This window comes from Aspergillus puulaauensis, chromosome 4 (genome assembly GCF_016861865.1).
Source record: "Aspergillus puulaauensis MK2 DNA, chromosome 4, nearly complete sequence".
Classification (NCBI taxonomy): domain Eukaryota; kingdom Fungi; phylum Ascomycota; class Eurotiomycetes; order Eurotiales; family Aspergillaceae; genus Aspergillus; species Aspergillus puulaauensis.
In genome coordinates, this window is record NC_054860.1 from 3,710,835 (window position 1) to 3,732,576 (window position 21,742).

Sequence of the window (21,742 nt, forward strand, 5' to 3'; positions counted from 1 at the left end):
GAGGTATGGGAAATTAAGAATGCCAAAAGGTGACGCGAGGGGTAGGACCGGTCTGGGGGGTACTTGTTTTCGCCGTACGAGCTGGGAATGAGCGCTGGAAAGACGAGACGCACGAAGGGCTTGAGGACCGCGAGGCAGTTGCACATGATTCCGAAGTTGAGTTCGATTGCCCTAGATACCACCTTGTGTTAGGGGTGGATAGAGCTGTTTAGGAAAGGAAGTGGTTGAGGTGGGGGGGGGGAACTTACGGCCAAACGCAGACGGTTGCCTCGTACCAGGTGAAGTCTTCCTTGTCGAGGATATTCATGATGTAAGTGATACGGACGATACTGGTGATCATTGCTCTATATAACCATGTAGGCTGTTAGAGTGCGACGGGGGCATATGGAGGAGGTAGGCATAGGAGGCCTACGCAGAGCCAATTGCAAAAATCAACCCCAAAGAAAGCTTCTGTAGCAGCGGTAGTTGAATGGCCCATAAGAGTGGGATTGGCATCAACAGCATCAGAAAGCCTGTCAGGATGTTGAGGATTGCCTGCCATAGAGCGAGGCTGTTGATGCAGGGGGTTTTCCCTGTATTCAGCGGATTGCATCCGCCGGCTGTTGCCAATGTAGTTGCTAGGGTGTAGCCCGTAATGACGAACATCAAGAAGTAGATCATATAGCGGAAGTTCTGTGACGGGTTCAAGCGGTGATACCTACAGCGTGTTTAGTTGAAGTGCTTTCCACCTTGGTTGTATGAAGTCTCACAGAATAAGAATTGAGAATTTGGTCATAAATGGTGCCCAGCAGTATGTCACCACGATGGGTATAAGCAGCTGGTTAGGGTAGGAGGTGTTAGCGGAAGCTTTTAGGTGTGGGTAGGGGCGCACTTTAAGATATGTCGGCAGAGCAGCCACAGGAACATTGTATAGGTGTCTCCCAAACCCGTATTCCATTGCTAATGTCAAAGTTAGCACGGTGATTTGGTTTCGAGAAGTGCGTTCTTACAAACAAAGCACAGCGCAAAGAAGGCTATGGAGAAAAGCTGAATGGGGTGTTAGTGATGGGTACCGCGTAGAAGGCTAGCAGCCCGTATTCTTACAGTAGATGCAATAACAGCCCCTGTGAAGTCTCGTTAGAAGAGCCAAAATATGCCGGGCGCCCCAGGGTTCGAAACCTACAGTCGTCCAGTCCAAAAGACTTGAGAAGGAATAACCGTGTATAGAGGCGCAGCAGAACAAGGACAATGGCAATTCCCAGGGTTATGGCATACGTGAGGATGAATTCCTGCTGCACGGAGGTTCTTGTGAGAGAGAAGTCTGGGACAACCCCGTCTGGCGGCGGCATGGCGCCCACGACTTCTGTGGAAGGCATTGTGCATCAGATAGATAGACGCCTTGAGTCCTCGTGAAATAGAGAAGAAGGGACGAAGAATAAAGAGGAGAAGAGACTCTCTTGTGGTCACTTTGCTGCCAGCCATTAACCTGTGTTTGGACCAGGGTCAGGACCTGAGCAGGGCTACCATGCATCTCCAGACTCTGCTTCGGAAAGTTCAACCGTCAGCCAGTGTCCCGAGTTTTATTTAGATCAGATCCTGCGGTTCAGCGCGATTGGCCGAAGTACTTGATTTGGCTGTGGCCGAAGGATGCCCTAGTCGGGTTGAAGCCCTAGTGTCCTCCGGAGCGTGGTGCCAATACGTTTCGAAGGCATTTGACGGCTCGACTGTCTCTACTATCTAGCAATCGTAGTGCGCGCCGGCCGTTGGGAAGAGCTATTGGATGCTATCTACTAGGTAGTTAGTGGGCGTTAGCGGTACCACGATGAGACGGCGGACTGAGACGGTCGTTATTGTCTCCGCTATCGAGCAGGGATGCAGGCCTTGATCACCATGGGAATGGCACTGGCCAACTCGTCTCTTTTAAACTGCTTATTGGCTCCAGTCCTGCTGCCGACGACGGTTCCCTCGGCTTCTGAGTGTTGGAGAGGAATCTTCACATAAGTCCAGACCCCTGCTAGTGGCAATAACAATAATGGTAATACCGCGCCATCCTTTGGATTCAGGGGCTTCATGACAGGAACAGCCGGCCCCCAATCCTCTTTGCTTCTCTGTCAACCAACGGCCCTTGTTGCTGATGCTGTAGCAAGATCATGGCGACGGTCCAGCAATCGCTCACGCCCACGATTCTGGCAACGGCCAGTCTCACGGGCGTTGCTCTTCATCTTCTCTTTTTCAAACACGTCGAGGTCGACAAGCGCCCCGCATCGACTGCAGCATCTTTTGTCGCGGCATATTTCCTACTTGCTAATGCTCTGCCCCGGATTAGCAGCGAATACGCGGGTTTCGCTTGGTCATACACCGTTGCGCTCCTGGCGTGGGCATCTCTGGTCCTCTCCCTCTGGACAAGCATTCTTGTCTACCGCGCCTTCTTCCATCCATTAAAGAGCTTCCCCGGTCCGTTCGGTGCGCGATTAAGCAAGCTCTGGAGCTTAAATAAGGTCTTGGAAACCAATATCAGATGGTACCGCACCCTGGATGCGCTGCACCAACAATATGGGGATTTTGTCAGGACAGGTAATCTGCGCAGCTTTTTTTATCCGAATCAAGTTTACAGATTTCTCTATTGCAGGACCACGCGAGCTAGTCATATTTGACGCAGAGGCGATCACGCCGGTGCTGGGCTTTGCGTCGATAACCGGCAAGGGCCCCTTCTACGATTCAATGGAAACGTCCGTCAACACGACGCGAGATCGAGAATTCCACCGAAAGAGGAGAAAGGTGTGGGATAACGCCTTTAAGATATGTACGTTGGAAGCAAGTCCCGTGTTTGCAATTGAAAAACTAATGCTATTGCAGCGCTTGCGGACTATGCCCCCCGGGTCGAGGAGTTCACGAGCCAACTCCTCGTTCGAATTGGTAAGAATCTGGGGCAGCCCATTCTAGTAAACGAGATATGCATCCATTACAGCTACGATGTGATGAGCGCCCTGGCCTTTGGTGACCCAATGGGCTTTATCAAGGGCGACTCCAACGACATCGCGAAATCGGTCTTGGATAACATCCAGAAGGGAGTCGACGCCATCGGACTTCTCCTCCATGTTCCCTGGTTAATGGGAATGCTGACCACGTTCTCCTGGGCAATTGGTCCAATGCGCGAGTGGAACGAATACTCCGAGAAGCTGGTCATTCAGCGCAAGAACGTGAGTTCCCCAATGCATCGGTCTCTTTCGCGGTCTTACAAGTGCAGATGAAAAACCCTAAGCCGGATCTCTTCAGTCACCTTCTGGACAATACAGAGGACACTGCTGCCGGCCGCTCTCTTCTTAACTCAGAGTGTCGCCTGATTGTTGGTGCTGGAAGGTAAGCTAGCTTCGTATCCTGGTCTATTATAATGCTGATGCCTCTGAAGTGACACCACTGCAACCGCGTTGACATTCCTGCTCGTCAACTTCGCTCTATACCCAGAGTGGCTCCAACGCCTGCGCGAGGAGGTCGACCCAACCTTTGCCAATTCGCACTTCGACTGCACCAGAGCACAGCCTGTCCTCGACGCAATCATCAACGAAAGCATGCGGCTCAGTCCGTCAGTATTCTTCGGTTCCCAGAGAGAGACTCCCCCGGAGGGCATGAAGATCGGAGACACCTTCATTCCTGGGGGGACCATTATATCCATCCCAGCATATCAAGTAGGAAGAGGTATGAACACCGTCTTTGCTTTTGATATCTTTGCCCTGCTGATTCTTTACAGAAGAGCGCAACTTCGTGCACGCAACAAAGTTTCTCCCGGAAAGATGGTACGCAAAGCCCGAACTTATCATCAACAAGAAGGCTCATATGCCCTTCTTAACGGGCCCATTTAACTGTGCAGGTCGGAACCTGGCAATGATGGAACTCCGGTCTGTAGTCGCGCGCGTGGTCCATGAGTTCGATATTGCGTTTCCACCTGGATCAGACTTCGATGCTGAGGATTATTTTGGGAGGATTAAGGATCATTTTGTGTCTGGTGCGCCGCCGCAGCACCTTGTATTTACGAGGCGAGATGCCTAGGGTATTGGTTATATAAGGTCTAATATTGATAACAAGTTGACTCAGGCTCACTCCTTGAGTTAGGAACTTAACCTCAAATCAATGTGGACGTGGCGTACGCCCTATATGATATCAGCAGCTGGACTGCCCTAGCATTCCCTCGTATAGCCAGCCATCCTCCGCGGTAACATTGATCAACTGCATATCTTTCCTTCGTGCCCACCCCCTCTCACATGGCCTGTCTATCCTTTCTCAGGCTTTGATCGGCCGGGTTGATCTGAAGCCAATGGACCGATCTACGCGAACCCTCCGTTGATCCGCCTTCGAACCGAGCCCAGGAAACAGGCGATCATGGTCATGCGAGACACAGACCCACTGTTCCAGCTCCCAATGTCATACTGCCCATGCATGCGTGAGTTCCCTTGGGAGTTCGGAGTGCACTGTCACGGCTGCATGACCACGCATCATCACGAAGACTATAGCTGCCTACAAGCATATAGGGAGACAACCAGTCCCAGTCAAGCCTGTTACTGGTTAATACATTCTGACTATTCTGCGTTTGCCGACTTCTCAAAGCAACAAGCTGGTTACAGTTGCGAAGGTGGTGCCGAGGAATAGATACCGACCAGGCCAGGCAGCCACAAAGTGACAAGAGATGGGCAAACCTATGAGATCCAGATCCACCATTCCCGCGTTCTTCACGGCTGAACCAAAAACCGTCACAGCGAGGCACGAACCGCCCGTGTGGAGACCAGCGCAAGCTGAGGTCGATCGTGACGACGGATATCGGCATTCCATCAACCTTGATACTATGCACCATTGCACCTGAAATCCACAAGTGTGTTCGGATAGCTGAGCTTATGGTGGCCAATGTGTTTAGCTTACATGGTCGATACGAGGGGCTATAAATATCACGACCAGAGATGATATCGCATAGCACTAGGTATACAAGCCAAAAGAACCACACATCACCACAGAATGCCCAGCACAGACCTCTACTAACTGGAAAAGCGAAATATATATGATGTACAATGCTAAATAGGACCCCGCATCGGCGTTTCCGGATACTTACCCTACATGATGCACTGCTGTAGAGGATCATCACCGGCCCACTGTTCGCACGACTCGAAGGAAAAGGCTCGCATGTATGCTCCACCACACTAAGGTAATCGATTGGCTAGACAGTTCATCACAGTGCAGTATTTCAATCTTGGCCCGAATGTGGTACATGATTGGAGTAGCCCTTTAGTCCACAGCAGTGCACCCTTGCTGCGAGCCTGGTGATGTTGTCTTCCTGACACTGGTACAGAGGTAACCACCAAAACCAGGCCAACTTAGGTCCCGGAGATATTAGAAGTAAGTATTCATATGATGGGATATCCAGGAAATATGTTACTGGTAGTATGTGTGGGCGTTTCCTGCATATCCTGCAACTTTATAGCGTGCATAAGGCCCAACTAGACTCAATAATTACCCCCCCTCTAGAGCTGGAAAGCAATAGAGGGGATATAATCGAATAGACGTCATCAGGATGCCGATCGATCCTTCGCCCTCGTACGGTTGCATCTCTGGGAGCTATTCAGCAAGCCATCAACGCGCGGATGGGAGTGTCCAAGACGACAATGATATCACTGTCCAGCTTAATAGTGCGCTTCAAAACCTATATAATGCAGTGAAGGCCGCCTCTTTCCAATCCTCATCTTACAGCAAATATCATTTCAAATTCAACTGCATTGTCCACGCAATATGGCTTCGCGGTTGCTTTGGGCACAACTCGTCCTCTCCTTTTGCGGGAAAACCGCCCTGTCCCTGCAGCAGGATCCATCCTACAACCAAGAACAACACAGGGTCTGGTCTCAGACTGCAGAGTGGCAGACACCAGGCACTGAGTGGCATTATCAGTCCAATGTCGCTGCCTCCGATGGCCTCGGCAACGGAAGATGCAGAATAGCGTGCGACTCGGGGGGCATTGAGACTTCCTACGGCATTAATGTAGGTTCTGCTGGTCATGGCCAGCAGGGCCAACATGGATTTCAGGGTCAGCATGGATTTCAGGGTCAACATGGTACTCATGACATTCAGAGTATTCATGGTATTCATGGTATTCATGGATTTCAGGGATTTCAGGGTCAACATGGATTTCAGGGTCAACATGGATTTCAGGGTCAACATGGATTTCAGGGTCAACATGGATTTCAGGGTCAACATGGTGTTGATGGTCCTCCTGGCTACATTGGGCAGCCTGGTCCCGGTGGTCACCCCGCTCATCTCGGTCACCCCGGTGGCCCTGGTGGCTCTGGGTATCCCGGGTATCCTGGTTATCCTGGCCATTCTGGTCCCGCTGGCCAGCCTGGCCCTGACGGACAGCCCGGCGTCCCTGGCCACCCTGGCCCTCATGGTCCCAATGCTCACCCTGTTCCAAACGCCAACCCCGGCATCCCTGGCCATCCTGGATTCCCCGGCTCTAATGGCCAGCCTGGCTACCCTCAGCAACCCGGTCAACCCGGCCCGGCTGGCTGCCCTGGAGTAGCCAGCCAACCCGCGCAGCCTGGCCAGCCTGGACAACCCAGTCAGCCCCAGCAGCCCGGTGGCTATCCATGCCAGCCGTGCCAGCAATGCCGGCCTTGTGCATCTTGTGCGGCCTGCCAGGGTGGTCTACCTGGTCTATCTGGGCAACCTGGCCAACCTGGTCTATCTGGTCTATCTGGCCAACCTGGTCAACCTGGCCAGCCTGGTATACCTGGACAACCCGGACAACCTGGTCTTGATGGCCAGCCTGGTCAACCTGGACAACCTGGACAACCTGGTCAACCTGGTATACCTGGCCAAGCTGGTCTTGATGGTCAGCCTGGTCAACCTGGCCAAGCTGGTATTCCTGGCCAACCCGGACAACCTGGTCAGCCTGGACAACCTGGTATACCTGGTCAGCCTGGTCAGCCGGGACAACCTGGTATACCTGGCCAACAGCCCCTACAGCCACCTCCTGCGGAACAGGCAGTCTGCAGTAATGCCGGCCCGACGTGCAAGTGGCTCAAGATCCAGCACGCAGACGCACACCTCAAAGCTGGAAGAGACGTGCTGGCCCATCCCAACAAGATCTGGGATGCATGGAAGAAGATCAACAACACTCAGTACTGGTACCCAGAAGATACCTGGTTTGTTCCGGGCGCTGCCACCGGCCTTGAACTTTACATCAAGGGCCAGAAGCAGGCTAACTGCGAAGGAAAATTCTTTATCCCTCATGGTAAGACATCCCATTCATATACAGTTGTTGTCATGTTTCAACGCTAATATTCTTCCAGGCACATTGGACACCGATGTGGAGGTTTCCGCTAGTAGCCCTACCTCATACACATTCTACGGCGCCTGCACCGAGTTAACCCCCTGCGTCGGTTCCCAGATCCAGGACTGGCAGCAGCTCTACCAGCCTCCATTCCAGGAGGGCATCCAAAAGGACTTCCAGGTCGGAACGCACACAGGCGGCGGCGACATTCTCTTCTCCATCGCCGACACCTGGGGCACATGCGAGCAGTTTGCAATCTTTGCGGACGGCAAGGAGCTCGGCAAGACTCATGGACCGTTGACTCTGGAGGGCGATGAGAAGTTCAACCCAGCGAATATTCTCGGATCGAAGTTGTGGCCTGGTACTGGATACCCTGCGCCTTATATTTCGATCACCCATGGTGGGTTCTTTGGGACGTTCCGGATTCCGCAAGGTATGTTATCTCTCCCTCCCCGGCCTTTCTCAACTAAACACTGAGCTAATAAATGGTGTAGGCACCCAGAAGATTACTGTCAAGACCATTAGCCTGGTGGAGAAGGGTGTATGGGCATCCTCTTACTATGGATGGCGTCTTGATAGGCCTTGCTCCTAAGTTCTCTGTTAGGAGTTAGAGCACCTTGAGTAAAGGGGATGTGTAACTACCATGCAATAAACTATTGATACTGGGTCTCTACTATCTGGCAGCGGACCCAAGATACCTTGCAAATTGACTTCCAACTACCTATGATATGGCCACATAAAAATCTTAGAAGTAGATATAAAGGGAGCAACCTAATGTTAGTATTACTCATTCTAGTTCATGGCAATGTAGTGCAAGCATCACTGGTACGGTAGCAAGGAAGACCTTGTTTCGCTTCTGAGCTGCTGATACGGCGACCTACTATGTACTGGATCCCTACGACCCAACTCAACAAGCCTCTGAATCAGCTCACAAACCGAGCAAGCGCCTCATCATGATTAAACGACCAAGTGCCATCCACCAGATTTTCAAACTCAGCCGTCGCATCATCCGACTCAGCGTACTCCTCCCACCGATTCCAATACGGAAACAGGTCCAGCATCCTACACAGGATATCCCTCAGTTGCTCGGCATCTTCTTCCAATTTCACCTCCAGCTCGTGCCACTCTGTTCGCTGGTCTGCCAGAGAATAATTAGTTGCATCCTCCTAACAACTTTCCTCCTAACAGCCTTCCACCCAGGAATATGGATCAGGCAACTTACACACTTCCATTCCACCGGTAACCTTAATATGGACCCATTCCAGCCATTTCCCAGGTTGTCTGGACTCGAGGTTGTAATCGTATGTCTGGACGTCAAGATACTGTGCTGGGGCGAGGTGGTTTTCAGTGTATCTAGGATATGTTTCAAGTTAGGTAAGGCCGAAGCAGGTGGGAAGTGCAGCATTGAAGCGTACGCATGGCTTGGGTTGCATCTATGATATGCTTGAGCGGATGGTCCGTCGCCGAACTTCACAAAGTAGCTGCCAATTGTGGGCATTGTCTAGCTCGATATTCAGTCAGACATGGTCCGTTGATAAGATGAGGGTGTGGTGATGGGGTACACACGAACGGATTCGGGGTAACGACCATGTAGCATACAGCCATTTTGCCGGTGTGTAGTGTGTAGTGTGACTGAAGAGGTGCTGTGCGATGGAGAAGAAGTTTGGTTGAAGGAATTCCTCCGTATTTATGCATGAAGGGGACGGACGGGGCTGGCAAGGCTGGCGAGGCTGAAGCTCCGCCTAAATATAGACCTAGGACTATATCGTTGTAAGGCAATGCCAAGGGACGCGAAGCCAGATTAAGACAGGGAGCTCTTGGTCTCGCCATCCATCTTGCCATTGGTGTTGCGGTGGGAATATTTGCTAAGCCAGCTGTCTCGAATACGTCAAGCAAACCGCAGTAAATCCTTACTAGCTTGTCATGCAGCCCATCTCATCACGCTGCATATTCCCGAGTCTAACCCTAGCGAGTCCCGAGTATAATCAAAAAGCGATATAAGAGTCCACTGTCAAAAGATTCAAAGCTCGATCCGACTCCAGCTCCTCTCGATACTTATGACCACCCATCCAGTCAGCAACCTGATACCACCAGCTATCTCGTCCAAACCTCATTGCAGTTGTAAATTCCCAATATTCAGGATACCAACCCCCGGACTCCCAATCGAGAAAGCCGGACAAGTGTCCATCGTCATTGATTAGGATGTTATGAGCCTTGAAGTCTCCGTTTGTGAACTTAACCTGATAGGGGCGTTGTAGTTGAGTCGCAGCAGTAAAGGCCTCATTGTATTCATCGATAAATCTGAACCCATGCGACGATGCAGGCGCGAATAGATGCTAGTAGAATGATTTATGGTCTGTAAATGGACCCATAATATGATCAGGGACGCGCGAGCTGCGCAGGGCCGTTCCAATCGGCGAGCAAATACTCTCCTGGCTCGGTGGTTCCCACTCGCGCATCGCATCGACACAAGTCTTCAGTTCTTCAAGCCAGGGACCTTCGTCGTGACCCTCGAACGGGTCACGGGAGTTCTCGAGTGTAAATCCCGGTAGTCTCGTCATGAGGATTGAGACTTCGCGCGTTGACTGAGGCGTAACATGCTCGCCGCAGCTCAGGACTCTGGGGGCTGGGATTCCGGCTGCTCGAACCATTTGCGTTGCAATGGCCTCTTCTACGCTCGTCCGATCAGTCCATTTTAGGATGAGTCCGAAGGGGAGTTGGATGATGTGCGGATTGAAATAGATTCCGAGTAGGAAGCAGTAGCACCGTGAGAAATGGTAGAGAACACCATGTGCCTTTCCCCAGAGCCATCTGCTGGTGATCCCTGGTGATGTGGGAACCGGCGGGGTTGTTCTTTGGACTTTTGCTAGAGGGGGTGCTGGCCAGGTGTAATCGGGGGACAAAATCGACCACATGCTGATATAGAATAAAAATAAGGAAGAAGAAGAAGAGAAGAGGAAGAGAATGTTTACAGCAGAAAGTGGACTGCTGATCGCTGGTCTCTGATTGGTCAGCACTGGCGCTTTGACAGCGAACAAGACAGTTAAGCGATTTCTCTGCAATCTGATTTGTCCACTTCTCTGCGATATTTCCTCTTCAGTCGACACAGCCTCTTTCGGGCGAGGCTTAGTGTCAGCCCCGCGTGGGCAGCTGTCACAAAAGTCTCTCCCACCCCGATGCTGGAAATGGTCCTCCCTTAATCCTACTTCGAGGATGAGCCTGAATCTCCATGGACGCCAGAGCCAAGTTTCCAAATATGAAGCTGTTCCTCAGACGGCCAGCTCGCCGGCAGAACCGGCGAAACGGTCTGAGAAGAGTATCTCCCAGAGCTGGATGACACTGGCACTGAATACCTGGTTCTGGGAGGGCGTCGCCATGGTCTTCAGCCTGCTCTGCTTCGTCGCCATTATCTGCATCCTCGCGGCCTTCAAGGGAAAGACGCGGCCGGATTTCGCTTACGGGTTCACTCTGAACGCAATCGTGTCCATCCTCGCAACCGCGTCCAAGTCCTCCCTTACCTACATGATCGGAGAATGCATCGGGCAGTTGAAGTGGATCTGGTTTTACCAGAAGGAAAGGCAGCTGGACCAGATACAGTTGTTCGATAGTGCCAGCCGCGGTCCGCTTGGGTCTCTGTTTGTGATAATGCAGCACAAGGGCCAGTCGATCGTATCGCTCGGTGCACTGGTGACGCTTCTGGTGCTGACGTTCGATCCATTTGTACAGCAGATCCTGATGTATCCCACCAGGGAGGTGGTTGACACTTCTGGCTCTGGCCGTGCAGTTGCAAAGCAGGCAATCACTTTCATCCCTGACGCCTTCGATTCAGACATGCAGACAATCATCAACACTGGCGTCTGGTCGCAATCGCCGGAGTACCTGCAACCGAACCTGACATGCTCTTCTGGCAATTGCAAATGGCCGGCCTTCCAGTCTGTGGGCCTGTGCAGTCAATGTGAAGACATTACCCCCCAGACGAGCTTCAATTGCACCCCGTCTGGATTCAACGACACCGGCATATCGGCTGTGATACCCTGCCAGATCGTCCCTCCGCAGGGGAGCCCGCTATCTATCCCAGTTGGGTTGAAATCCAGCAACATCGACAGCTCTACCCAGAATTGGACTCTCTTATCTCTGAATCTCACGGAGCATAATGTATGGCCCATTTTCAACTACGATGGCTATAGCAGTCCTTCCGGGGCAGTATATGCCGGCATAACGGATCCGCAGTTCGTCATAGCTCAAGCAGAGGTGGGCATAGCCACGAATGAAACCACCACGCCATCTCCACTTGCGGATCTGGGAAGCCTATTCCACATCAAACACGCCACCCAATGTGCCGTTGGGATCTGCGCTAGAACATACGACGTCTCCGTGACCAACGGAACTGCATCATTCAAGGCCTCCCCCCCAGACTTCGGCCAGCGCTTCCCCAATCCCCAATCCGGTCCCGTGCCTGTAGATATGGCAGCCGTCTGGCCTTCATGCTGGAAACCATCCGACGGGCTGCCGGCCAATCGCACCAACGTAACAGACGTCTACGGAGGAATGGCCTGGGCAAACGTACACGAGTTCGCATCCTGCCAAACCGGCGATTTCTCCAGCCTGAATAAGCACCTCGCAGGAAGCACAAGACTCGAGCAGGGTCTCACCCAATACGGCCCAGGCGATTTCTCCAAATGGAGTAAGGCCAACCTGCCATCATCAGATACACCCGAGCCCAGTGTCGCCAGGATCCTCAGCAGAGGCCTGGAGCCGGTAATCAGCGACGTCGCCGCATCGTTCACCCGGGCCGCCCTTACGGCTAGCAATTTCACTGCTGGGAATAGCACCGTACTCGTCTCGGAGGTTTTTGTTTCTGTGGACTGGGCCTGGCTGGTGCTTCCGGCTGCACTGGTGGTACTGGGGATAGTGTTTTTGGTTCTAACAATTGTGATGAATAGACAGCAGAGGCTTTTTGTTTGGAAGTCGTCTATTCTTGCAGTGCTTTTTCATGGGCTTGTTGGTGTTGGTGAAGGGGAAGGGGATGGGAATGGGGATGGGGATGGAGGAGGTGGAAATAGGGACTTGAAAACGGATACTGCGGCTGAGATGGATAGGATGGCTCAGAATATACATGCGAGGTTGAGGCAGTCGACTAGTGAAGGGGCGGATCAAGCTTGATTAGTTGAACGGTGTTATAGACTTTATTAGACAGGTTCCCAGTGCATCTATAAAAAACGACTAGTTGATGAAAGGTTCCAACTTTTTATGAGAAATGGCGTGGATTTAACAAGGAAAGAAGACCTCATTGGAATAGCAGTGATTACCATTACTCAGCTTCTAGGTATTCCCCATGGCCCTTCCTTCCATAATATCTCCTCGTATATCAGGCCTTGTCCATTTTGGGTAAAGTGAGGGCTTCCCTCGGCTGAGCCTCTCCCCACCTTTCCAGCTCCCCGATCGCTTACTGTTGATCGAAATGGTACCAGGCTTCAGTCTGCATGGAGAGCTTCCAGATCTGACTGACAACAAACAGGAGACAAAAATCAGAAAGTTCGGTGGATTCGACTACATCTGGTGGACACTACTATATCGACAAGGAACGAGTAGCACAATTTATATACCAGCACTTTAAGAATTGGGCATTGTGGATCACGCAGGGCTATAAACCCTCCATCGTACTCGTTAAGAACACGTGAATCATACAATCTGTTAACTGTGTTCCCGAGTTTCCATCTTATACCCTCCTATTCCGACTACCCTTCTTGGCCTGTTTTGACAGTAAAATGGCACGCGTCGCTTTGATAACTGGAGGGAGTAAGTAATTCCCGGCAGACCCACCAAGGCAAATACTCACCAAGACAAGCAAGCGGAATCGGCTTCGATGTCGCCAAAGAGCTCAGCAAATCCGGCACCTGGCAGGTCAATATCATCGGCAGCAACGACGCCCGCGGCCAAGAAGCAGCAGCGCTCCTCCCCAACACGCATTTCTTCCAAGCCGATGTGCGCAGCTACGCGCAGCTGGCCGGTGTATTCAATGCTATCTTCGAAACGTCCCACCGCTTGGACTTTGTCTTTGCGAACGCGGGTATTCCTGAAGAAGCCCTCGACTTCTACGCCCAGCACGACGCGGCTACGGACGCCATACCACCCGAACCACCTCTGGATCCAGTCAAGGTCAATCTGGATGGAGTCCTGTATACCAGCTATCTGGCTATGCATTACTTCCGGCGATCGCCGGAATCCACCAAAGGAAGCCGAGACCTTCTCCTGACTGCTAGCATCGGCGGCTTGTATCCCTGCTTGCTGACACCTATGTACTCGGCATCAAAACGTAAGCAGCCACTGAAACACTAAGCCGTGTATTCAAAGTATTCAGATTGAGCACACTGACAAAACACAGACGCAATCGTCGGCTTTACTCGCTGCGTCGGAAAGCAATTCTTTGCTGAAGGCGTGCGCGTGAATTCCATCTGCCCTGGCGTCGTCAAAACCCCACTCCTCACGGAGAACCCGGACCTGATTGCTCATTTTCCGAGTGAAACGCTCATCCCTATCGAAAGAGTGACGGAGATTGTTATGCAGTTGATATCGGGATCTGCAGTGGAGGATACACAAGGCAGGCGGGTGGACGCGGACGAAATGCACTCGCGTGCTGTTCATATCACAGGTCAGGGGTTTTATTTTACGGAAATGCCAGACCTGCATGATGGGTCAGCGAGGAATACGTGGAGCAAAATGATGGGAGGCTAGAGAAGTTGAGCATTGGCCCAGACTGTAGACGAAAAAGGGGAAGGGAGGCATGTTATAGGTGTGTTTATGTAAATTGATTATGGTTTTGAGATTAGTTTTCAGATATAGGCGCACTATATCATTAGGAACCTCACAATGCGTTTAATATTTTGAATGTACGTACACCGCGCTCCACCAAATAGTTCGGCGCAGACAACTTCATACATCAGGCCCCTGGAGCACAATCTTTCCATGGGCGTGGCCTGACTCGCCCTTCTTGAATGCCTTGACAACATCATGAAACTCAAAGACGGAGTCAACGACTGGTCTCAGCTTGCCCTCGCCAATCAAGTCCGCAATCCTTGCCAACTGCTCCGCATTCATATCGACGATGAAAAAAATAAGCCTCCCGCCAGCCTCCTTGCCAAGCCGATCGACCATTGTGCTGTCCACAATGTGGATAAGCTTGCCGTTTTTGTTGAGTATCTCAAGGGCCTGCGCTGTGGTGTCGCCGCCCACGGTATCGAAGACGACGTCGACACCGACACCCTCCAGGGCCGAGCTTAGCTTAACCTCCTTGTAGTTCAAGATCTGGTCCACTCCAATCGACTCCAGCAGCTTAAAGCTCTGCTCAGACGCTGCAGTGCCGATAACCCTAGCCCCTACCATCTTACCTATCTGGACGGCCCAAATCGCCGTTGGCCCAGCGGCCCCCGTAACAAGCAGGGTCTGCCCAGCCTTAAGCTCCGCGTGGTCAAATAAGCCCTGCCAAGCAGTGAGAGCAGAAAGCGGAACCGATGCAGCGTCAGTCATATTCATACTCTGCGGCTTGGGCACCATTTTGGAAAAGTGCGCCTTTGCATAGCCGGCCATGCCGCCGTCGATACTGCGGTCCGTGGGGAATGCTTTACTCATAAAGGCCATGACTTCGGTGCCGACCTGCAGGCCGCTCGAAGGAGGGACCTTAGACCCGACTTTTGCGATGACCCCGGAGTAGTCTTCTCCCAGGATAGGGGTTTTGTATGTGCCGTCCTCTTTCTGGTAGATTTCCCAGTATAGCTCCATCCAGATGACGCTGGCGGCGTGTATTTTGACCAGAACCTCGTCGTCTTGGATCTGTGGTATGTCTTCCCAGGCGATCTTGAGCTTTTCGGTACCGCCGGGAGGATGGTGTCGTATGGCTTGCATGGCGAGGAGTATAGTAAATTGAGGTCGAGTGACGCTGCGTCTGAGACTGCTAGGAGTATAAAGCAACCTTCAAGGTCGTCTCCTGGCTTTTATGCTTTCTACGGTATTATATTTTCCGATTAACTACTGGTAGGCTTTGTAATGCCTGGGTAATGGGTAGACATCTAGAAGTTGACAGACAGAAACGTCGTGACGTAGACTACCAACCGGGGTTGAATATGAAGTCCAGCAGACACGGCTAGAAGCCCAAAGTCCGAAATGATTTGGTTGAGTTATTGATAATTGTTCTTTTTCCGCAAAGTCGATGAACGATCGGGTCATAATAAGTCTTAGGGTTAAGTTCCGGTTTGCGCCGTGAACTCTACGCCGTAACTTATATCCGGCTGCAAAAGATTGGAACACGGATCTTGGGACGCCCCACATTCTAAACCTTATATCCCGGCTCTGGCGGGATAGCAGTGGGTAGATATCTAAGGTTATCGCCTATTGACCGAAACCCTGCCCGGACCCGAGACCATGCATTCACATCATATAAGCAGCCCTGCAGCCTCGAGATATGGCCTTGTAGGACAATAATTCTCACTAATAACATCGCTATCATGGACGAACCGACTTACAACCCCGCGTAAGTGTCAACGCATATCACAAACCTTTCCCCCTACATCCAACTCACAAACCGCAACATGTCTAGTTGCCAGCTGGCAACAACCACCATCGTTTACCAGTACAGACTGGTGAACTGCCCTGGGAAAACCATTGTCGGCATGCTCGTCGAATATCCTCCGAACGGCGCGACTCCTCCCCATCGTCATGGCGGCGCCTCTGTCTCCGCTTACGTCCTGCATGGGTCTGTCTTGATTAAAATGAACGATGATCCGATGAGGCTGATCGAGCAGGGCGGTTCCTGGTACGAGGCTCCAGGGTGCCACCACCGGATCAGTGCTAATGCAAGTCCGACTGAGCCGGCCTCGTTTTTTGTGGCTTTTGTGGTTGACTCTGATGCCTTGGAGAGGGAGGGACCGTCGGTGCTTGTTCAGTATGATGAAGAGTATAAGGATATTGTTAGGAAGAAGATGATGCAGTAAATAGTACATAGTTACATAGTTAAAGGACCTGGGATTGCTCATTCTTGCGCTCTCTTGTTAACTATCCACCAAGCTCCTGCCTACCTAGGCCCTGAAGCCATATCCGAAGCGCAGTTCGGCTTCGATCTGCCGTCTGATCCTTACTCGTACGAGAGTAATGAGTGTCTAGGCCATTATAGAGCCGGCTTTCGAATTAGGTACTTTGGTGGGGTATGACCGTACCATGGTTGAGAATATCATGCAACAGATGATCTCATCAAGGGACTCCGGAGACTCCACATTTAGACACAGGCTGATCAAGTAATCTCTTGCTTGTAAGAATCGGCTTTATATAACGGAATTTAGATATACATCTGGGGAAGACTGAGCGAGTACTTAATCTTGCTGCTGCCCTAACAACCCGAGAAACTTCAGTTGTAGATCTATCACCATTCATACGATCAACTAGCCGCAAAATGGAAAACGCTACATCGCCCAAGGCATGGCACATATCTTCAAGATCCACTGCACATCTGACTTGACGCATAGTTCACACTGTATAGCGACGTCGCCTCCCAGTGGGCATACGTTGCTCATCTAGCCCTCGACGAAAAGGGATACGAGCCTGGCGAGTACGCAGTCAAGCAGGTTGGTCTCTGTAAGTGAAGGTCGAAGAACACTTATACCCACTACATATACCAACCACATAGCTAACAGACAGGGCGCAGTGGATGCTGAGAATTTCAATCCCGAATACATCAAAATCAATCCAAACGGCACCATTCCGTCCTTAACATCCGTATCCCTATCAGAGCCTCTTATCGAAAGCGCAGACATTGTAAAGTATCTAGACTCCAACCGTCCCAACGGTTCTCCTTTATTCCCAGCCGATGCCAGGCTAGCCTCCAAAGTTGAAGAATTGATTACGCACGTTCATCAACCGCATCTCTCAACAAACCTCATCCTCCTACAGGCCCGGGATCCAGCAGAACTCGGCAAAAAAACAACAAGTCCCATGAAAGACTTCGTTAACAAGCGGCAGGAAAAGCTCATCAAGTATGGTTCATCGCATCCTGAAATCCCACTATATGCAATGCGCACCCCAGACAATGGACACTTATATCGTCTGTACAATACTGCTAAGATTTCACCTGAACATGAACAGTTCTTTGAAGCCTCGCGCCAGGCGTATAAGGATTATGCTGCTGGGCTCGACAAGCTCGATTCCATGCTCGTGCTACCCTACGCGGTTGGCGAGCATCTTACGGCCGCCGATGTGCATATTATACCCTGGTTGGCTCATGCGCTGTGGGCGGCTGGGGCAAAATCTATTGATGACTTGGAGCCTCTAAGGAGTCTTGTCGGGAGATCTGTACCGGGCTTTGAATTTGGGGAGAATATCAAGACATGGTGGGGGAATATTGCGGCAAGGGAGAGTTTTAAAATTAATTATCCCTCCTTGCATTAATATGTCTTTTTTAAATAAAAGTCTAAGGCTGTATTTGTTTACATCTCCATTATAAACAATGAAATTTCTCTCATACCTCATATTCTCTTCTAGTGCTGATACTTGACTTGGGTTTTAGTTGGATCGTGCTGGGTTCTATACTGAACGGAGGTCCTACCTACTTCAATCTACCATGGTAAGACTATTTCTGGGACACATAATGTAAGTTTTTGAATGTAATATGCATTGTACTCCAAGTGCGACGTTTCCAATCATTATCAGGAATACTTGAGCCATGCCAACCGAGCAGTAATCCATTGGAAATACTATTCTTTTTTGTCACTACTGTATATCCGTATTTCCCAAACCATCAATCTTCGCACGAGCCTCCTTAAACAGCTCGGCCAACTGTTCAGGCGTCGTATCAGTCTTCGGTATAACAGTTCCCCTCTTCACGGCGTCGCGGCTCTTGATCTCCTCCACCCACTTCCGCAGCGCCGGCCACTCGGCCAGGTCAATCTCCAGGGCAACCGGGCCGATCTGGACCCATGAATAGTTCGCAATATCGGCGATAGTATATTTCGAACCAGCCAGGTAGGGGCTTTCCTGGAGCCGGGACTCAAGTACAGAGTAGAGACGTTTGGTCTCGTCGATATACCGCTTGATGCCGTAGTCAGAGCGCGTGTTGGCGAAGAGCCTGAAGTGCTCAGCCTGGCCTTCTATACCATTAGCATGGATACAAACCAACTCGAATAGTTATATATATATATAGGAGAAGGCTACCCATCATCGGCCCGACACCTCCAATCTGGAACATCAGCCACGATAGCTGCTCCACATACTCCGGGGAGCCTGGCGCGTAGCTGATCTTTCTTTCCGGGTCATACTTGTCGGCGAGATACAGCATGACGGCTCCGCTTTCGAAGACGCGTTGGTCTCCGTCGACAATGGCGGGGATGCGGCCATTGGGGTTTATCTTCAAGAACCAGCTATTCGGGAGTTAACTTTGTTTGCGTGCTTCCTTTGATTAGGGCCGTGGCGTGCATACTCCTCTTTCTGGATGTTGGTGGAAATGTTAATAGGTTCGATTTTGTACTGCAGGCCTAGCTCTTCCAGCGTGATGGATGCCTTGATGCCATTCGGCGTGGGCCAGCTGTACAGGGTGAGCGGTGCCATGGTTGAGTACCGAGCAGTGGATACGGGTACGGGTATTGCGGCTAGCCTAGAAGCTGCCCGTGAACCGAACATACGAGAAAGCATTAAAGACACAAACGCAACTAGCAAGAAGGGGGGAAAGAGGAGGCATTTATAGTGGCTGCATCCCTTCAATCGGTCGCTCGAGCAGAAACCGCTGACGTAATATAGAATTCGGGCACCTGACTTGTAACGAAGGTGGCGAGCCGGGAAAACACGGGATTAATGGGCATGCCATGGTTTATTTCCGCTGCCATGACCATTTCTACCAGGATGGCTGCGAATATACTGCCTCTTCTACGTCTTTGTGACTTGAACTGCTCTCCATCTCAGGCCTTGATCACTGAAATAAAGTCTGCTTTTCGTCAGTACGGAGCTATTCGCCTAGAGATCCCCGAAGACATCCGGTATCATCCTGGTGGTGTATTCCAGCATGTAAATCGGACTCGCTCCCAGTGCAGCAGCTTCCACTGACGGCGCTCGGCAGGCCTCGGAGTTCTTTGACAAACCAGCCGATATCAAGAAACAGATACAAGGATACTCTCCGTTTGCCTCAGAAAGTGTTCGAGGCAAAGCTGTATTTCCCAAAGAGAGTATCTATTTCTTTCGTGAAGGCACGGAGCACGAGGACCTTAAATATCTCACGCCAGAATTTTACCATTCAGTGAAAGCCCTAAATGACGTACGCATTGTTTTTCTCAATTATGACACGTTTCTTGCTTGTTTTTTTCAAATATCGTCTGCGCTGTACTGAACCTCTTTCATCATAGATATGGACACCTTTAAGACTGCGCGCATTGAATGTCATATCTGGGATGCTAGGCTCGAAAGCACCATTAACAGGAACTGCGTTTCTTGAATCTGCTACATTAGGGGTCCACTATTACGATTCGAGAACTGTTCATGACGACACTCTTTTCAGTCCTCCACATAAGGATAGCGGGACGTTGACTGTTTTATTCCGCTCTTTTAATGGAAATGACGGTCTGGAAATTGCTGATCTCCAAACAACCGAAAAGCAAGATAGTGAAGGTGTAGGGTCAGAGGCATCTTTTATATCCACTCCTGCACACGATGAAGCGCCTTATGTAATTCTCATGGCAGGCAACAGATTTCAGACCTTGCTTGGGAGTGGTCGAGCTCGGGCTTGCGTGCATAGAGTACGTGGTCCTGGCTCAGGGGTTTATAATGATTGTGGAGTACAGCGATACAGCATTGCGGTTTTCTGTGCTCCTTCTGTGCCATCCACACGGCGCTCAACCCCCTGAACTGCATGGTAGTAATTATCCTACAGCTATTATTTCCAGTATCAAAGAAGAGAACAAACGAAAATCACTGTCCCTTATTATCAGAGTGGTGTTGCCAATCAGTTGAGCCCCGACTAGCACACGTAAGGTGCGGTACGAAGGAATAGCAGAGTAGCAATCGTCAAAATCCGCTGGTGCTTCCTTGTTTTCCATAGAGTCATTATTTAGAACTAGCCCTCTCCAAGAAGGGTTGACCTTTTGGTGCAGTGGCAGACTCCGCACTGACTAGACTTAAGAATAGTCAAGATTCACAGCCCTTGCCTGGCAAGCAATTGAGTGCTTCAGTCCTTACATGATCCATGCTCGCGTATTCACCAAGCCAACACTTTTTGATGATCATTCCAAAGAGAACACCATCAGTATTTGGGAATGAAGTAGGCCAGCAAAGATCAGGGTTCTCATCAAAAAAATAGTACTTGTGGACCTGCCACGAAGCAATAGAGTAGAGAATCCAGCCAAGGTGTAGTATCTCAATTTGAACATTCAGATCATTTTCGTTTGCAAAAGCGATATCGCAATCGAGTGGTAACAAGATAGACTGGCCAAAGTCTGCGAGCTTGAGCTGGTCGTCTATAATCAAAACATTGCGAAGAGCAATATCATCCACAAATACCTTGCAAGAGTGGATATATGAGAAAGTCCTAATAAGACTTAACATCCACTCAACCTTCAACATGTCTTCGCGCTCTGGATGGGTTTCTAGATATGTTTCAAGATCTGCTTGTGCACGGGCTAGCTCGATCCCATACCGAGATATATTAAAGTGAGGGATAATCCCCTCCCGGGTGCCCAGGCGTTTAAAGACCTGGATTTCATTCTCCAAAATCTTTTGGTTCATTTCGGTCATGTACTCTGCGTCTCCGGCGTCTCGGAGTTGAGATTGCTTGGCTTTTTTAACAACGCGGCTTTCCCCTATCTCGTAAACAATCCCAGTCATGCCAATGCCAATCACCGGGAGGTTAAGATATGGATCATCAGTAAACGGAGAGTGCTGAATATCGTCAGGACACATCCTCGGAGCCGGCTCTGGGGGCCATAGACTGTTGTGAAGAAGTCAAGGCTGTGCAGGTTGAACAGAAGGGATGATTCAGGAGGAATGGTCATCATGTTGTCTCGACTCGAGGACTGGCTCTTTTATAAGCGCCCTGTTTACCCCGCCATGGAGCCTCGTCGAGGGGATGGCGAGCTGGTAGTATTGATTCGCTAGAAGTCGTGTTTGAATTGTCGACATTGAGCCAAAGCAGCCCCGCATCAGCAAAGATGTGTGATTGATCCCTTTGAAAACAACGTCACTGATTTGTCCCAAGTTAACAATTTATTTTGTTAACTAGCTATCTGAGCGCGTGACACCTACCGGAAGATATATATCGATACTGCCTTCCATGTCAGATAACCGGAGAAGAAAGCGAATTATTCTTAGAATATTCTCTGTCAGTAACAAAGTCTTAATCTCTTGGGTAGTTCATGGCATGTTCAGGCAGGGTAGGGCGTTATATATCAGGGCACACTTATCACCTTAGGAAGTCGGTCTGCCACCACT

General features: G+C 50.6%; 14 protein-coding genes across 14 annotated transcripts; 8 read left to right on the plus strand and 6 right to left on the minus strand.

Moving 5' to 3' along the window:
* Nucleotides 1-244: 244 nt before the first annotated feature.
* On the minus strand, nt 245-1,355 carry APUU_41431A (uncharacterized protein; the record flags this gene model as incomplete). Its single annotated transcript, XM_041704613.1, has 7 exons — nt 245-344; nt 413-697; nt 750-817; nt 872-939; nt 990-1,026; nt 1,084-1,103; nt 1,163-1,355. The coding sequence occupies 7 exons, from the start codon at nt 1,353-1,355 to the stop codon at nt 245-247; spliced, it is 771 nt and encodes a 256-aa protein (XP_041557181.1).
* A 774-nt stretch (nt 1,356-2,129) lies between these two features.
* APUU_41432S (cytochrome P450) lies at nt 2,130-4,026 on the plus strand (the record flags this gene model as incomplete). Its single annotated transcript, XM_041704614.1, has 6 exons — nt 2,130-2,553; nt 2,609-2,782; nt 2,836-3,179; nt 3,227-3,339; nt 3,389-3,675; nt 3,728-4,026. The coding sequence occupies 6 exons, from the start codon at nt 2,130-2,132 to the stop codon at nt 4,024-4,026; spliced, it is 1,641 nt and encodes a 546-aa protein (XP_041557182.1).
* Nucleotides 4,027-6,139: 2,113 nt separating this feature from the next.
* On the plus strand, nt 6,140-6,535 carry APUU_41433S (uncharacterized protein; the record flags this gene model as incomplete). The annotated part of the gene is made up of 1 exon (XM_041704615.1): nt 6,140-6,535. The coding sequence occupies one exon, from the start codon at nt 6,140-6,142 to the stop codon at nt 6,533-6,535; it is 396 nt and encodes a 131-aa protein (XP_041557183.1).
* A 237-nt stretch (nt 6,536-6,772) lies between these two features.
* APUU_41434S (uncharacterized protein) lies at nt 6,773-7,880 on the plus strand (the record flags this gene model as incomplete). Its single annotated transcript, XM_041704616.1, has 4 exons — nt 6,773-6,937; nt 6,982-7,249; nt 7,308-7,721; nt 7,783-7,880. The coding sequence occupies 4 exons, from the start codon at nt 6,773-6,775 to the stop codon at nt 7,878-7,880; spliced, it is 945 nt and encodes a 314-aa protein (XP_041557184.1).
* Nucleotides 7,881-8,211: 331 nt separating this feature from the next.
* On the minus strand, nt 8,212-8,893 carry APUU_41435A (uncharacterized protein; the record flags this gene model as incomplete). Its single annotated transcript, XM_041704617.1, has 4 exons — nt 8,212-8,426; nt 8,511-8,641; nt 8,704-8,789; nt 8,855-8,893. The coding sequence occupies 4 exons, from the start codon at nt 8,891-8,893 to the stop codon at nt 8,212-8,214; spliced, it is 471 nt and encodes a 156-aa protein (XP_041557185.1).
* A 731-nt stretch (nt 8,894-9,624) lies between these two features.
* APUU_41436A (uncharacterized protein) lies at nt 9,625-10,203 on the minus strand (the record flags this gene model as incomplete). The annotated part of the gene is made up of 1 exon (XM_041704619.1): nt 9,625-10,203. One exon carries the CDS (start codon nt 10,201-10,203, stop codon nt 9,625-9,627), a length of 579 nt encoding a protein of 192 aa, XP_041557186.1.
* A 298-nt stretch (nt 10,204-10,501) lies between these two features.
* APUU_41437S (DUF3176 domain-containing protein) lies at nt 10,502-12,451 on the plus strand (the record flags this gene model as incomplete). The annotated part of the gene is made up of 1 exon (XM_041704620.1): nt 10,502-12,451. One exon carries the CDS (start codon nt 10,502-10,504, stop codon nt 12,449-12,451), a length of 1,950 nt encoding a protein of 649 aa, XP_041557187.1.
* A 605-nt stretch (nt 12,452-13,056) lies between these two features.
* APUU_41438S (uncharacterized protein) lies at nt 13,057-14,023 on the plus strand (the record flags this gene model as incomplete). The annotated part of the gene is made up of 3 exons (XM_041704621.1): nt 13,057-13,087; nt 13,137-13,604; nt 13,674-14,023. 3 exons carry the CDS (start codon nt 13,057-13,059, stop codon nt 14,021-14,023), a joined length of 849 nt encoding a protein of 282 aa, XP_041557188.1.
* Nucleotides 14,024-14,221: 198 nt separating this feature from the next.
* On the minus strand, nt 14,222-15,190 carry APUU_41439A (NADP-dependent oxidoreductase; the record flags this gene model as incomplete). The annotated part of the gene is made up of 1 exon (XM_041704622.1): nt 14,222-15,190. One exon carries the CDS (start codon nt 15,188-15,190, stop codon nt 14,222-14,224), a length of 969 nt encoding a protein of 322 aa, XP_041557189.1.
* A 599-nt stretch (nt 15,191-15,789) lies between these two features.
* On the plus strand, nt 15,790-16,275 carry APUU_41440S (cupin domain-containing protein; the record flags this gene model as incomplete). The annotated part of the gene is made up of 2 exons (XM_041704623.1): nt 15,790-15,815; nt 15,882-16,275. 2 exons carry the CDS (start codon nt 15,790-15,792, stop codon nt 16,273-16,275), a joined length of 420 nt encoding a protein of 139 aa, XP_041557190.1.
* A 481-nt stretch (nt 16,276-16,756) lies between these two features.
* Nucleotides 16,757-17,722, plus strand: APUU_41441S (glutathione S-transferase family protein; the record flags this gene model as incomplete). The annotated part of the gene is made up of 3 exons (XM_041704624.1): nt 16,757-16,811; nt 16,856-16,912; nt 16,983-17,722. 3 exons carry the CDS (start codon nt 16,757-16,759, stop codon nt 17,720-17,722), a joined length of 852 nt encoding a protein of 283 aa, XP_041557191.1.
* A 321-nt stretch (nt 17,723-18,043) lies between these two features.
* APUU_41442A (glutathione S-transferase family protein) lies at nt 18,044-18,949 on the minus strand (the record flags this gene model as incomplete). Its single annotated transcript, XM_041704625.1, has 3 exons — nt 18,044-18,417; nt 18,485-18,690; nt 18,750-18,949. The coding sequence occupies 3 exons, from the start codon at nt 18,947-18,949 to the stop codon at nt 18,044-18,046; spliced, it is 780 nt and encodes a 259-aa protein (XP_041557192.1).
* Nucleotides 18,950-19,168: 219 nt separating this feature from the next.
* Nucleotides 19,169-20,163, plus strand: APUU_41443S (uncharacterized protein; the record flags this gene model as incomplete). Its single annotated transcript, XM_041704626.1, has 3 exons — nt 19,169-19,330; nt 19,383-19,577; nt 19,666-20,163. The coding sequence occupies 3 exons, from the start codon at nt 19,169-19,171 to the stop codon at nt 20,161-20,163; spliced, it is 855 nt and encodes a 284-aa protein (XP_041557193.1).
* A 280-nt stretch (nt 20,164-20,443) lies between these two features.
* On the minus strand, nt 20,444-21,214 carry APUU_41444A (uncharacterized protein; the record flags this gene model as incomplete). The annotated part of the gene is made up of 1 exon (XM_041704627.1): nt 20,444-21,214. The coding sequence occupies one exon, from the start codon at nt 21,212-21,214 to the stop codon at nt 20,444-20,446; it is 771 nt and encodes a 256-aa protein (XP_041557194.1).
* Between the last annotated feature and the right edge of the window lie 528 nt (nt 21,215-21,742).